Source organism: Rhinichthys klamathensis, unplaced genomic scaffold, assembly GCF_029890125.1.
Source record: "Rhinichthys klamathensis goyatoka isolate OS25496 unplaced genomic scaffold, OSU_Roscu_1.1 h1tg000368l_1, whole genome shotgun sequence".
Taxonomy (NCBI): Eukaryota; Metazoa; Chordata; class Actinopteri; order Cypriniformes; family Leuciscidae; genus Rhinichthys; species Rhinichthys klamathensis.
The window spans coordinates 472300-487811 of record NW_026606876.1 but is presented as its reverse complement, the minus strand read 5'-3'; the positions used below and the strand labels follow the sequence as shown (position 1 = coordinate 487811).

Sequence of the window (15512 nt, the reverse complement as noted above, 5' to 3'; positions counted from 1 at the left end):
TGCACAGAGAAGTCCAAATTAAACATGATTTAATGACTCGTAAATGTAAGTACACATTGATGGCCTAAGACACGAAACGAGCGGTTTGTGTGAGAAAACGAACAGTATTTATATCGTTTTTATCTTTTGTAACCACAGCCACGTCCAAGTGATCTGAGGGCGCGGGCGCTTCGGTCTGTGGTTACAAAAGGTAAAAACGATATAAATACTGTTCGTTTTCTCACACAAACCGCTCGTTTCGTGTCTTAGGCCATCAATGTGTACTTACATTTACGAGTCATTAAATCATGTTTAATTTGGACTTCTCTGTGCATGCTCTTTGAGGTGGTGACCATGGACCTGCATTATATGACTGACAGACAAGAACGGTTTGATCTAAAAATATCAAAATTGAAACTACTGCGGAAACAAAGACACCTACATCTTGGATGCCCTTGAGGTAAGCTAAAACATACCAAAAATTCATTTCAAAGTGAACTATCCCTTTAACATAGTAATTGCCAATGATATTAAGCACAGTAACAGTAGTAATAGTTTGCCTGGTAATCATGTTTAGTCTAGTTTAGGTCTCTTTATTAAAAAAAAAAAAAAATTATAGTTAAAACAAATGATTAAACTATATTTTTCAGATGAAACTCCGGTTTCTTTTTAGATCATTTTAACCCTGGCCTTTATATAATAAAGATGATTTATTCTCTTTATAATACTAATGTAATGTAAGGCACTCTGAATTACTGTTGTAAATGAGATTGTTTATAAACTCACTTCCCTTGCCAACACCCCCCCCCCACACACACACACACACAGTGTCAGTGACTGAGTGTGTGTCGTGTTTGCGAGCATATGCGTATATTTGTGTGTGCAAGTAAACGTACATTATACTGGAGTACAAAGCAGAATCGTGTTGATCCCGTGACAGTGATAACGATGGGATGTGTGCCGAAAGGCACAAAGATCCCCTTCACGCATGTAACCACCAGCGCATCACATTTCCTCACTTCCACACTGCCATTCTTGACGTTCCTGTGTAGGGAGGCCTCGCTCCACCACATTCTCTTTCAGTTCCAGAAAGACCCATCACTCCAGGCAAACGCTACATGTTGGGTCATGAACGTTTAGAGAAATTCATGGAACCGTCTTGACAACGGCAGAGAAATATGAGAGGAATTTGGAATTGTGTAATTGTTCAAACATGAACCCTTAGATGAGAGTTGTTGGTAGATGTTGGAAAGCCAACCAAGCGCTCCCGCATTTTGCAACAGTCAGCGGTAATGCAGCATTTCTTCTGCCGGCATCTCACAATCTTTGTTGTAACTTTTAGACATGATACGCAAGCTTCTGACGGCAAAGCTTTTACAATCAGAAGGCAGCAAAATGACGTCGCCTTATAAAATGGATCAAATTAAAAGCACTAATCTTCGTGGATGAACCCAGACATGTCTACATGCAAATACACTCAACGCAAGCTTGATCTGATAAAAATTGTCAGAATGCGTTTCGTAACAAAGGAAGTAAACATTGCATTGTCAGAGTTGTCACAAGAGCTGCTAAGGTTGGGCATTAGTGTAAACCAGGAGTCCTTTAACCGTTCCTTGAGCCCAAGGCAATCCCAGGATGCATTGCAACAAGCTCTGTGGAAATGATCATTTTAAAAATGTCATTCTGAAATCTAACTAAAAGATTCAGTTCCATCCAACTCAAAATTGATTATTTCAACCAAAATGTGTGTTGTGTTTTTTGTGCTTAATAGAGTTTCAAGTTTTTAGTTTAACATCTGGCTTTTAGACCAACAGAAATGTGAGCAAAACACCAGGGAAAGGTTATTAACATTGTAGGATTACACATTTATTTAAATGTTTAATTTAGGTTCCAGTATAGTATATAAACTGAGAAAGTTCTGTAGATTGAATTTAGCATTCAGCTGTTGAGCACGAGATTCCTGTCCTGTTCTGTTTCTCTCTATAAAGCCGCCAGACCCGTTTCTCTCTATTGTAAGTTAAATTAAACCGATTACTGAAACTCTTGGGGACTCTCGTGAGCTTTTGTCTCAGCAAGAGAGTGTCCTGGCATTCCTGTTCTTGAGTCTCAGTGTTTGAATAAGTTATCACTCTCAGTTTCAATACAGGTTTCCTAAACCTGTATACGAGTTTGCTCCACCTCTATGTAAATCCCTCCCCCTGAATGTATAAATTGCAATGTAAAAGTTCCCTTAGTCAGACGAGATTGAGATGCTACAGCGACGCAATAAAGAACTTCTGCTTGAAAGATACCTTAACGTCTCCTGGTCTGCGCTTCTGACTTTTCTACACTTTAGAAGGAAATAGTTCACAACAACATCAATAACTAAACTAACAAGCAAAGAAAATGAATTGTTAGTGAAAGGTCTATTCACGCTTCGAGCAAAACCAAATAGCTTCAAATGTCTGTTTATTTACATGCTTTAATGGAAAAAGCGACCCAGCCAATAATCCAGATTTCATGTTTTAAAGGGTTAGTTCACACAAAGATAAAACTTCTGTCATCATTTATCTTCGAAACACAAATGAAGATATTTTTCATGAAACCATTTCACCTAAATTTTGATGCTTCAAAAAGTTCATGAAAATTTTTTAAGTAATCTACGGTATATAATCAAGAAGTTCAATTCAAGACTTCTGAAGAAACACAATCGCTTCATATGATGAACACGTTTAATTCAGGGATTACTTTTACAATGTCTTTGTGAACTTTTTGAAACATTTGATGAAATGAACTATCAAAAGGAGGGGAAAGAAATCTCTCAGGTTTCATTAAAATTATATTAATTTGTAATCTGAGTTTGGAACGACATGAGGAGAGCAAATGACAGAACTTTTATTTTTGCGTGAAATATCCCTTTTACTCTTTCCCTGGCATTGACAGAATTTTCTTTCATTAATGACAACACTTCCCCAACCATTGTTGGGATTTTCCGGCAATCCATGTTTTCACTGTTATACGGTAGGGGGCGCTGTTACACATCTTCTGAAAGAGTACTGAATCTCCTATCCAAAGACAAGCAAAGAAGCAGAATTGAAATTGCAAATTTAAAATACGCCCAATGGAAACACGTCAATTTCGCAAAAACTCCCATATATCGCAAAGAAGTTTGGTAACACTTTATTTCAATAGTCCACTTTAGACATTCTACTAACTGTAAGTAACTACATGTCAACTAACCATCATTAGAGTATTAGTAGACTGTGTTTAATATCTGCTAACTCTTTATTTTGATGGCCCCCAACAGACATTCTTCTGACTATAAGTAACTTGGCAACTACAAGTCAACTTATTCTCCTAACCCGAACCCTAACACCTAACAGTCCACTAATACTCTAATGACAGTTAGTTGACATGTAGTTGCAAAGTTACTTATAGTTAGTAGAATGTCTAAAGTGGAACCAAACGTTTTTAAACTCACATGAGGAGGTTTTTCAGGCAATTCGGAAAAGGAATATTTCACAAAACTGCAATGGAAATGGTTTTGAAGCATTTACAGGTCACCTGACGTAGATGGGGTGGTGTGTTTGGACAGAAGACGAGACAGAGTTCTTTATTAAACTCATAAAAGACAAAAGTATTACGGGAACACCTGATTCTAAACAACAAAGAAATGCCACAATTTCTCAAGAGCTTGAGGCAGATATGAGGGAGAAATACCCAGAAACGCCTCATATGAGCCGCTCCCAGGAACTTCCTTGCCGTTAATGCTTGGATAAACACGCCTCGGTCTCCTTTCATTAAACATAATGGCTAGTGCGGTGGCTCTGATATACGTAAACCTACCAACATCTGTTGCCATGATTTCTGTAATGACTTATCGCGAGAGGAAAAAAGTGACGTTTTAGTCGCATAAACATCGGTTAATGGAAACGCCGTCATTTCGCAAAAGTTTTTTTTTCGACATTTAGAAAATATTGCGCAAACAAGTAATGAAAACATGGCTTGTGAAGCTTTAGCGGTGTTGATGGACATGATCTACTCGACCTGTGTTTTTATCATCGTTCTGAATCCAAGCTGGATGTGGTCTTTGACAAAATAAAAAGCGATAAAATTCTGTATTATAAATTTTAAGGCCAGATTAGTAGTTTGTTGAGGGTTGGTTTTTAAGGGAAGGACTACATGCCCATGCACATATATTCAAACGCGTATACCTATAGAATGAACTCTTAATACGCATGTGCACGCCATCAGCGTTCTCACAGGTTCGCGTTTTTAAAGTTTGCGTAGAGAGAACTTAAAGGGATAGTTCGGCCAAAAATGATATTTAACCCATGCATTACTCACCCTCAAGCCGTTCGAGATGCATATGTCAATCTTGTTTCAGACGAACACATTTTCAGTTATTTTAGAAAATGTCTTAGACCCTTCAGTGGATATAATGTGAAGCAATGGGGTCCACCTCCTTCAAGTCCCAAAATGTGCATATATCCTTCACAGAAGTAATCCATCCGGCTCCAGGGGGATAAACGAAGGCCTTCTGAAGGTAATCCGTGTGGTTTTGTCGTAAAAATATACATATTTAAAACTTTATAAATGAAAATATCTGACTTCCGGCAACGAGCGACGCGCGTCCACGGGTGATGGAAGTCGGCGTACGAGGTAGGACGTAGCGTCGTGACGTAGAACGAACGCGCCCGCGCAGCCAGAGAACAGAGCAAAACATCACCCGTGAACGTGCGTCGATCGTTGCCGGAAGTCAGATATTTTCATTTATAAAGTTTTAAATATGTATATTTTTACGACAAAACCGCACGGATTACCTTCAGAAGGCCTTCGTTTATCCCCCTGGAGCCGGATGGATTACTTCTGTGAAGGATATATGCACATTTTGGGACTTGAAGGAGGTGGACCCCATTGCTTCACATTATATCCACTGAAGGGTCTAAGACATTTTCTAAAATAACTGAAAATGTGTTCGTCTGAAACAAGATTGACATATGCATCTCGAACGGCTTGAGGGTGAGTAATGCATGGGTTAAATATCATTTTTGGCCTAACTATCCCTTTAAGAGTTTTCTGTTAGAGCGGTGTCGTGTTAAAGTTAATAACTTAACTATAAAGTTAAAGTTAATAACCCTAAGTTAATAACTAATGATCGCTGCGACGGAAGTGAATCAATCAAAACTAACTTTAGCTGGACAATAACTTTATTCTAGAGCTGCTGTAAAGCCAACACAATCTGTTACTTTAATTTCCTATTATCACTGTAAAGCTGCTTTAGAACAATCTACATTGTTAAAAGCGCTATATAAATGAAGATGACTTGACTTGACAAAAACGTGACTTAAGACGTAAAGAGGGGTTAAGAAATGTGTGTTCCATCACTGGAACCAGTTTCGATTCAGTCTAACTTGAGACAAATATTTATGATACATATTTGCAGTAAATATTCACTCTTGGTGTGAACAAGTCTTTTGTGGAATCGCTCATGTTAGCATTTGGCTTGTAAAAGCTCTTCAAATCACCACTTAAAGGAGAACTCCGGCGCAAAATGAACCTTTGGTCTAATTACACATTGTTACCTAGTCAACCGTTATCTGAGATTTGTTTTCATGATTATCGAATGTAAATAGTTTTATCTCTACAAACAGTTTAGCCTATAAAGCTAATATAACGCTAGTATATTGGGCATAGTGTAATGACAAATAAAAATCGCTTGTTAATACCACTAACAAGGCTCAAAATAGCCCCACACTATCACGGTAGCATAATGAGGGTCCCTACCTTCAAACCGAAGCATTGAGAACTTTGTAAGTGTCCAGACAGTTTAATAAGAAGATATTTTAAACATACAGTCAACTTCGCGTATACAGGCAGAAGCCATCTTTGAAATACAGCCTTTACCAGTCGATCTACGAACGCCGATCCAAGTGCGCTGGTGAGAATGTGAACGAGCTATAAGTTGTGATAAGGTGAGCGCGAACAGCAGGCTTGGATCGGCGTTCGTAGATCGACTGGCAGAGACTGTATTTCAAAGATGGCTTCTGCCTGTATACGCGAAGTTGACTGTATGTTTAAAATATCTTCTTATTAAACTGTCTGGACACTTACAAAGTTCTCAATGCTTCGGTTTGAAGGTAGGGACCCTCATTATGCTACCGTGATAGTGTGGGGCTATTTTGAGCCTTGTTAGTGGTATTAACAAGCGATTTTTATTTGTCATTACACTATGCCCAATATACTAGCGTTATATTAGCTTTATAGGCTAAACTGTTTGTAGAGATAAAACTATTTACATTCGATAATCATGAAAACAAATCTCAGATAACGGTTGACTAGGTAACAATGTGTAATTAGACCAAAGGTTCATTTTGCGCCGGAGTTCTCCTTTAACAGCTTCCCTTCGGTTAGGGTGTTGCCTTAGGAGGTCGTGCCTGTGTAGACAGCAGACAACAATGCAGCCAACTAGGCCTTGCTGAAGGCTCAGTTCAGGCACGAAACATGTACATCACGAGGCAGAAAATCCTCATATTTCAGCACATTTTTATTAGAAATGGGGCTCAGGAACGTTGTGTCAAGACACATGGTTTACATGTGCATCGGGTGCAAAGCCTTATTTCTGGACTCGAGCATATGGGCAGACGGCTAAAGGTGGTCGAGTCCATCTGTAGCAGTGACAGGACAACAGCATGCCGTAGCTTCAGGAGGACAAGCTGCTGCCAACAACCAGCATGCTATTTTGAGGCTAGCCTCAATCAATCAACCGATCCAGTTTATTACAAACTCAGTTCATTTTTTTTAGCTCATCTCATCTTTAAACTAATAGTCGGCTCACTGGTTCTTGCAAAATGAGACAAAACATGTCACACAACCTGTCTTTAGTTTGTAAAATAGCAACATTTCTACTTTGAAATGGGTCAGAGATGATCATTAGCATATGTTCTTAACACAAGTGTACCATTTCATTTGATTTTCTCTATATCAATGTCATTACCTTATCACTCACAACCCCTAAAACCAGCTGTCTCAACTCAATATATTAGTGTTGTCAAATGTACTGGTGCTTTGGTATTGTCAGAGATATGTCGTGTTTTGTCTGAGTTATTGTTCAATAACAGTTTTTTTCCCATGTGTTTGATTCTTTAAACTTGTTAATCAACCCATCAGTTCCTTTGTTTGCCCCATGTATTTAAGCCTTCACTTTCAGTCGGCCCCACTTTAAATTAAGTGGCTTTAAGTACTATGTACTTACATCAAAAAATAAGTGCAATGTACTCATGTTGTACTGTAATTGTGTTCATGTTGTACTGTAAAACACATTGCTGCTATTGAGGTGTGATACGGGTGAGGTTAGGAACAGGTGAGGAGGTGTAAGGGATTGGTTAACTGTGTAATTACAAATGTAATTACATAAATTAATTACAGCTGTAATTACATGCTGGTATATTTAAAATAGAAGTACAATGTAAAAACATGTACATATTATTCCATTGGACTCTTTTGTCGTGTGCTTAGTACAGCCACTAACCGTGACAGGTATCAAGTCGAAATATATATATAGACTTTTGTTTTTTAGATGTAGATACCAGACTTTCTTTAGTACCATTAGTAGGCTACCGAGTACAGGGTCAATCCAAAACCCTCTGATAGGTGTGTTTGCGTGAGTGCTCCGTGATGAGTGTTTCTATTAAAGTCCGCGTAAACCAGAAGTTGCAACTGACTTTGCTGCAGTGTTGTGACGAAGCGTCCTGAAAAGTGAAGCCAAAGCGTCTCGATCGCCCCCATTTCTGTCATTTTGGAGTAGTTTTTATCACGCTGATGTACGTTTAAGTGTTAGTTTATTGAAATAAGTTTGGTCTTAGTTAGTTATTTGATGCCATAAAAATGGGAATGTGACGTAATGATTGACAGTTGTGTGATTGAGCTTCTCTAAACCAAGTAGTCACTGAGGCACCAACGGACTTTTGGGGGGATTTTCGAGGGGAGATTGGAGCTTAAATATAAGTTAATAACTAATGATCTTTGCAATGGAAGTGAATCAATCAAAACTAACTTTAGCTGGACAATAACTTTATTCTAGAGCTGCTGTAAAGCCTAAACAATCTCTGTTACTGTAATTTCCTATTATCACTGTAAAGCAGCTTTGAAACAGTCTATATTGTAAAAAGCGCTATATAAATGAAGGTGACTTGACTTGTATTCTCCTAGCTCCTGACTGTTCCTGTGTTTTTGCAATGGTAGTGAGAACCGTGAAATGTTGGTATTGGGACTGACTAAAGTGAGAAAAGTGCCTTACTGTGGTCAGATGAACCAACAAAAATGCCTAAATATTCAAAGGTCCTGAAGATTGGTCTTCCAAAACTACATATTTTCAAAATCGACAAGATGGTTACATGAATAATCAACTTTGAAAATATGTTTTGTACATTATGTGCCTTCTAGAAACATGTTTTATGCCACATCTCAAGAATCCGTGGTCTACAAAAAGCAGAAAAGAGTTGAAGCGCAGTTTAGAACGAGTGCAGTGGAGACACGCTCCAGTCGAGCCGTTCATCCAGAGGGTCTCTGGTTACCAAAACACAGCGAGAGCTGAGGGGCCCTCTTGACCTTTAGACTTCCTGAAACAAAAGGAAGCTCTGTACTCACAGAGCCTGGCATCACCTCACATCCCAGACAAAAATGTTAATTAAGGCCAGAGACAGAGATGAAAAGGTGGAGAGAGGAAGAGAAAAGAGGCAGGCATGAGAAGCAAATGCTAGAGAGAGAGACTTTGTGAAGCCCGAGAGAATGAAACAGGACACAGAAAGAGTCAAAATATGAGAAGAGGAAGGAAAAGAGGAAGGATATATGGTGCATGGAATGGTTTCCTCTGCTCTCAAAACCTCTACAATGAAGGCTTCAACTGACATTTGCATTACTCCAGAAATCCTTCAGAAATCACTATAATATACTCATTTGCTGATCAAGAAACATTTCTGATTATCATCAATGTTGAAAACAGTTGTGCTGATTAAAGGAGTAGTACAGCCAAAACTGGATGTGACCGGATTCTTTACTCCACCCCAGGCCATCCAATATGTACTTAGGTACTATGTACCTCAGCCGAAGAGAAATGTAAGTGTTGGAGAAAAACATCTAAAGCAAGTGAATGCTGCCCAACGTAGACCATTTTTGATGGTCAAAGATCCATGTTTAGTTAGCTTCAAAGAGCCACGCGACCCCAGACGACACACAAGGGTCTAGGAAAACAGTCAGTCGTTTTCAGAAAAAATACAAATAAAATAAAATAAAAATTATATATATATATATATTTACAGGTCCTTCTCAAAAAATTAGCATATTGTGATAAAGTTCATTATTTTCCATAATGTAATGATACAAATTAAACTTTCATATATTTTAGATTCATTGCACACCAACTGAAATATTTCAGGTCTTTTATTGTTTTAATTCTGATGATTTTGGCATACAGCTCATGAAAACCCAAAATTCCTGTCTCAAAAAATTAGCATATCATGAAAAGTGTCTCTAAACGAGCTATTAACCTAATCATCTGAATCAACTAATTAACTCTAAACACCTGCAAAAGATTCCTGAGGCTTTTAAAAACTCCCAGCCTGTTTCATTACTCAAAACCGCAATCATGGGTAAGACTGCCGACCTGACTGCTGTCCAGAAGGCCATCATTGACACCCTCAAGCAAGAGGGTAAGAAAGAAAGAAATTTCTGAACAAATAGGCTGTTCCCAGAGTGCTGTATCAAGGCTCCTCAGTGGGAAGTCTGTGGGAAGGAAAAAGTGTGGCAAAAAACGCTGCACAACGAGAAGAGGTGACCGGACCCTGAGGAAGATTGTGGAGAAGGACCGATTCCAGACCTTGGGGGACCTGCGGAAGCAGTGGACTGAGTCTGGAGTAGACACATCCAGAGCCACCGTGCACAGGCGTGAGCAGGAAATGGGCTACAGGTGCCGCATTCCCCAGGTCAAGCCACTTTTGAACCAGAAACAGCAGCAGAAGCGCCTGACCTGGGCTACAGAGAAGCAGCACTGGACTGTTGCTCAGTTTTGCATGTCATTCGGAAATCAAGGTGCCAGAGTCTGGAGGAAGACTGGGGAGAAGGAAATGCCAAAATACCAGAAGTCCAGTGTCAAGTACCCACAGTCAGTGATGGTCTGGGGTGCCATGTCAGATGCTGGTGTTGGTGCACTGTGTTTTATCAAGGGCAGGGTCAATGCAGCTAGCTATCAGGAGATTTTGGAGCACTTCATGCTTCCATCTGCTGAAAAGCTTTATGGAGATGAAGATTTCATTTTTCAGCACGACCTGGAACCTGCTCACAGTGCCAAAACCACTGGTAAATGGTTTACTGACCATGGTATTACTGTGCTCAATTGGCCTGCCAACTCTCCTGACCTGAACCCCATAGAGAATCTGTGGGATATTGTGAAGAGAAAGTTGAGAGACGCAAGACCCAACACTCTGGATGAGCTTAAGGCCGCTATCGAAGCATCCTGGGCCTCCATAACACCTCAGCAGTGCCACAGGCTGATTGCCTCCATGCCACGCCGCATTGAAGCAGTCATTTCTGCAAACGGATTCCCGACCAAGTATTAACTATTGAGTGCATAACTGAACATAATTATTTGAAGGTTGACTTTTTTTTTTTTGTATTAAAAACACTTCTTTTATTGGTCGGATGAAATATGCTAAATTTTTGAGACAGGAATTTGGGGTTTTCATGAGCTGTATGCCAAAATCATTAGTATTAAACCAAGAAAAGACCTGTAATATTTCAGTTGGTGTGCAATGAATCTAAAATATATGAAAGTTTAATTTTTATCATTACATTATGGAAAATAATGAACTTTATCACAATATGCTAATTTTTTTAGAAGGACCTGTATATACCAAAATTGCACTTAAAATGCCAAGAGTCAAACTGCTCAACTAAAGGAAACTGATCACAATAATGGTGACCAAACATTTTAAAACATCAACATCTAAACCTCCGTTCATAGACGTCTGACAGAAATAAAGTCAGTCTGGTTAGTAATAAGTGAAGCTGGTAATGCTGTTTGTGGAGTTGTTTAATCCTCCTCTGCTGAGATCTTCACCGATTTAATGTCTTCTTTTAATCTTCGTCTGATTTAATCTAAGGCTGTGACTGGAAGTCAGTTGTAGTTCTTGAGTTTCTCTTTCCTTCAGTGATTCGGCTTGTTAACAGCAGGTGTTCATCACTAATGCTCAATCATCACCCAATTAGTCACTTAATGATCGCATTAACTTTAGCACTGCTTCAGTGTAACTTTAACACTCTGTAGAGTGGGACCAAATGTACTCTGAGCATTGTTGATTTAACACTGGGGATTTTGCCGTGTATACATATACCCGCTTAGGCTAGCTTTGCGAAGAATTGTTTACAAGGAGTGTGTGAATAATCAGAAAAAGGGTGAGTAAGAAATCAGGACATTTTCAGTTTTGGCTGAGCTATTCCTGTAATGTTTTGGCGGAAACCGTGATCCCCTTTGATTTTTTTTAAGGATATTGTGATGAATCGAAAATTTTACATAACATTATTTGAAAAAGAATTATCTGTAACAATGTAAACGCATTTACTGTTAATTTTAATCCATTTATTGCATCCTAAAGTATCAATTTATTTCAAAAAGTAAAAAATGAAAATCTTACTGACCAAGTTTTGAAAAGTAGTGTAAATGTTGACACATTTCAACCAAATCTCAGTAAGAAAAGAACAGTATGTAGTCGAGTAATGAGACAGTCGCCGCTTAATGAAATTCCCAATTGGTCACAAGACCCGGCTGACAACGTGTTACTGGATTACTAAACACTGATGTTAGTACCAGTTGCAAAATAAAACCAAAGCATCATACCTTCCAGTTGGCCAACTGCAGAGACTCAATGATCTTGATAAACGCTCCCATCAGAATCCCTGGAAAACAAACGCCAGATATATTAGTATCAGTTCAACTCCTGTCAAACTACCCTTTTTGAAGAAGTAATTACCTGCCATATGAATTATTAACAAAGAAATAGGTTGGACCAACTAAGAGGAACAATATTTGGTAGGTCACCCAAAAATGAAAATGCAATTATTACTTATTTATGTTTTACCATTATGTCATTCCTAAACGAATCTTTCTTCTGTGGAACATAAAAGAAGACATTTTGAGAAATGTCTCAAGTTGCATCCCAAATGACACACTATGCACTTATGCACTACAGGTCCTTCTCAAAAAATTAGCATATTGTGATAAAGTTCATTATTTTCCATAATGTAATGATAAAAATTAAACTTTCATATATTTTAGATTCATTGCACACCAACTGAAATATTTCAGGTCTTTTATTGTTTTAATACTGATGATTTTGGCATACAGCTCATGAAAACCCAAAATTCCTGTCTCAAAAAATTAGCATATTTCATCCGACCAATAAAAGAAGTGTTTTTAATACAAAAAAAAAGTCAACCTTCAAATAATTATGTTCAGTTATGCACTCAATAGTCAATACTTGGTCGGGAATCCGTTTGCAGAAATGACTGCTTCAATGCGGCGTGGCATGGAGGCATCAGCCTGTGGCACTGCTGAGGTGTTATGGAGGCCCAGGATGCTTCGATAGCGGCCTTAAGCTCATCCAGAGTGTTGGGTCTTGCGTCTCTCAACTTTCTCTTCACAATATCCCACAGATTCTCTATGGGGTTCAGGTCAGGAAAGCTGGCAGGCCAATTGAGCACAGTAATACCATGGTCAGTAAACCATTTACCAGTGGTTTTGGCACTGTGAGCAGGTTCCAGGTCGTGCTGAAAAATGAAATCTTCATCTCCATAAAGCTTTCAGCAGATGGAAGCATGAAGTGCTCCAAAATCTCCTGATAGCTAGCTGCATTGACCCTGCCCTTGATAAAACACAGTGCACCAACACCAGCATCTGACATGGCACCCCAGACCATCACTGACTGTGGGTACTTGACACTGGACTTCAGGCATTTGGGCATTTCCTTCTCCCCAGTCTTCCTCCAGACTCTGGCACCTTGATTTCTGAATGACATGCAAAACTGAGCAACAGTCCAGTGCTGCTTCTCTGTAGCCCAGGTCAGGTGCTTCTGCCGCTGTTTCTGGTTCAAAAGTGGCTTGACCTGGGGAATGCGGCACCTGTAGCCCATTTCCTGCACACGCCTGTGCACGGTGGCTCTGGATGTTTCTACTCCAGACTCAGTCCACTGCTTCCGCAGGTCCCCCAAGGTCTGGAATCGGTCCTTCTCCACAATCTTCCTCAGGGTCCGGTCACCTCTTCTCGTTGTGCAGCGTTTTTTGCCACACTTTTTCCTTCCCACAGACTTCCCACTGAGGAGCCTTGATCCAGCACTCTGGGAACAGCCTATTTGTTCAGAAATTTCTTTCTGTCTTACCCTCTTGCTTAAGGGTGTCAATGATGGCCTTCTGGACAGCAGTCAGGTCGGCAGTCTTACCCATGATTGCGGTTTTGAGTAATGAAACAGGCTGGGAGTTTTTAAAAGCCTCAGGAATCTTTTGCAGGTGTTTAGAGTTAATTAGTTGATTCAGATGATTAGGTTAATAGCTCGTTTAGAGACACTTTTCATGATATGCTAATTTTTTGAGACAGGAATTTTGGGTTTTCATGAGCTGTATGCCAAAATCATCAGTATTAAAACAATAAAAGACCTGAAATATTTCAGTTGGTGTGCAATGAATCTAAAATATATGAAAGTTTAATTTTTATCATTACATTATGGAAAATAATGAACTTTATCACAATATGCTAATTTTTTTAGAAGGACCTGTATGTACTCAACCGTGTAGTGTATGCACTCTATGAGGTTATTTTGTCTTCAGTGAACACACTATTATTTGCACTATTAACACTACAAAACGGCATAAGTACGTGGATTGGGACACACCTTCAGGGTTTCTTCTTTCCATACAACAGATCTTAGTCAGGCTAGTGCCATATTACATTTTTGCCAGAATTGAAACCAAAGCTGTGCCTGACAGAAGTCCAGTGTGTTCAATGGACTATACTGTGGTTTAACAAGATGCCAAATGTTCAGCTATCGAAACATGATCGTTCCACAAGCTCTCAGTAAACAAAGACTTGAGTTGACAAGTCTATCCCGTACAGGTCTATGGCAGTCAAAACTGTTAGGCTACCACTAACACACCTTCCTCTGGAACAACATGAGGGTGAGGACAGGATTTATGGGTGAACTATCGCTTGAAATGTTCACTGAGCCACTGTCTTTAATACTTCTGTACGCTAAGAGGAACTGATCAATCCCCATGTAATCTAACAGGAACCACATTTGTGTTCATTCAGACAACTGTGTCACACCGCACACACACACACACCTACTACTGACCTAATGACATTCATTATTGATCAGTTCTTTGATTGTTCCTAAAACAGTGTGATCTGACACATTAGTTAGTCACATGCAACAAGAACATATTCTGTTTTGTGTTTCTGTCATTATGACTGACTCGATTGCTTCGGCCGACATCGAGGAGAAAAGAGCGAGAGCAACTGTGAGGTGAACGAGTGAGATCATGAACACACGTACCCAGCGAGACCACAGCCACACTCTCCGGCAAGAAGTGCAGCTTGAACTTGATCAGCAGGTGCACCAGTATAATACAGATACCTGAGGGGGAACATCGAGAGATCACACACACACACACACACACTAGTCACTACAGTTATAGTCACTGCAATAACACAGCGACGTCTCCGTATCCACACTCTTCACGCCGAGAAGATAAAATACATGTTTGACACATCTAATTCATTTACCCTTGTTTTGCAATAACAAGTATTTAAGGCACTAAAATAATTATCTTAAAATTCTAAGTAAATGTAGGTAAATATATAGGATAAACAGGAAAAATACACAAACATTTTGCGATCAATACAAAGTTCCAGTAAGACTTGTATTGGTAGAAGATGCAGTTCATCAAAGAATGCGTTGTGTGTCCACACACATATATTCATCAGCGCAACTGTTCAACACTGATGATGATCAGACATGTTTCTTGAGCATCAGATCATCATGTTAGAGTGATTTCTGAAGGATCATGTGACTCTGGAGACTGGAGTAATGATGCTGGAAACTCAGCTTTGACCACAGGAATAAATTACACTTTACTGTATATTCACATAGAAAACAGATATTTTCATTTGTAATAATATTTCACAATATTACTGTTTTGACTGTATTTTAGATCAAATAAATTCAGCCTTGGTGTGAACATTTTACAGACCAAACCTTTTAACGGTAGTCTATGTGTGTTTAATAAAGGGTAAAGAAAGAGTTAAAATATATATTTTATGTTATCAATAATTATAAAAAAATTTGTATATGTGCTTGTTCCTTGGTCATGTTTTTTTTTTTTGTCTCTCTTTTGTAATTGGATGTTGTTGTTTTTTGTTTAAATATGCAATAAATTATACACTCAACAAGTACATCGCTATTTAATATGCAATATCATATGATATTTGTTATTCTATCGTCTTTGAT

The 15512-nt window shown here is 38.9% G+C and overlaps 1 protein-coding gene across 1 annotated transcript in view; it reads right to left on the bottom strand.

Moving 5' to 3' along the window:
* The window catches only part of slc9a8 (solute carrier family 9 member 8), a 40741-nt gene that overhangs the window by 21122 nt on the left and 4107 nt on the right, over nt 1-15512 (bottom strand). Inside the window, exons 3-4 of the mRNA XM_056233326.1 lie at nt 14559-14639; nt 11852-11910 (exon numbers count right to left, since the gene is read on the bottom strand). Of these exons, the coding sequence (XP_056089301.1) occupies nt 11852-11910; nt 14559-14639 (140 nt within the window). The remainder of the gene's footprint in view (nt 1-11851; nt 11911-14558; nt 14640-15512) is intronic.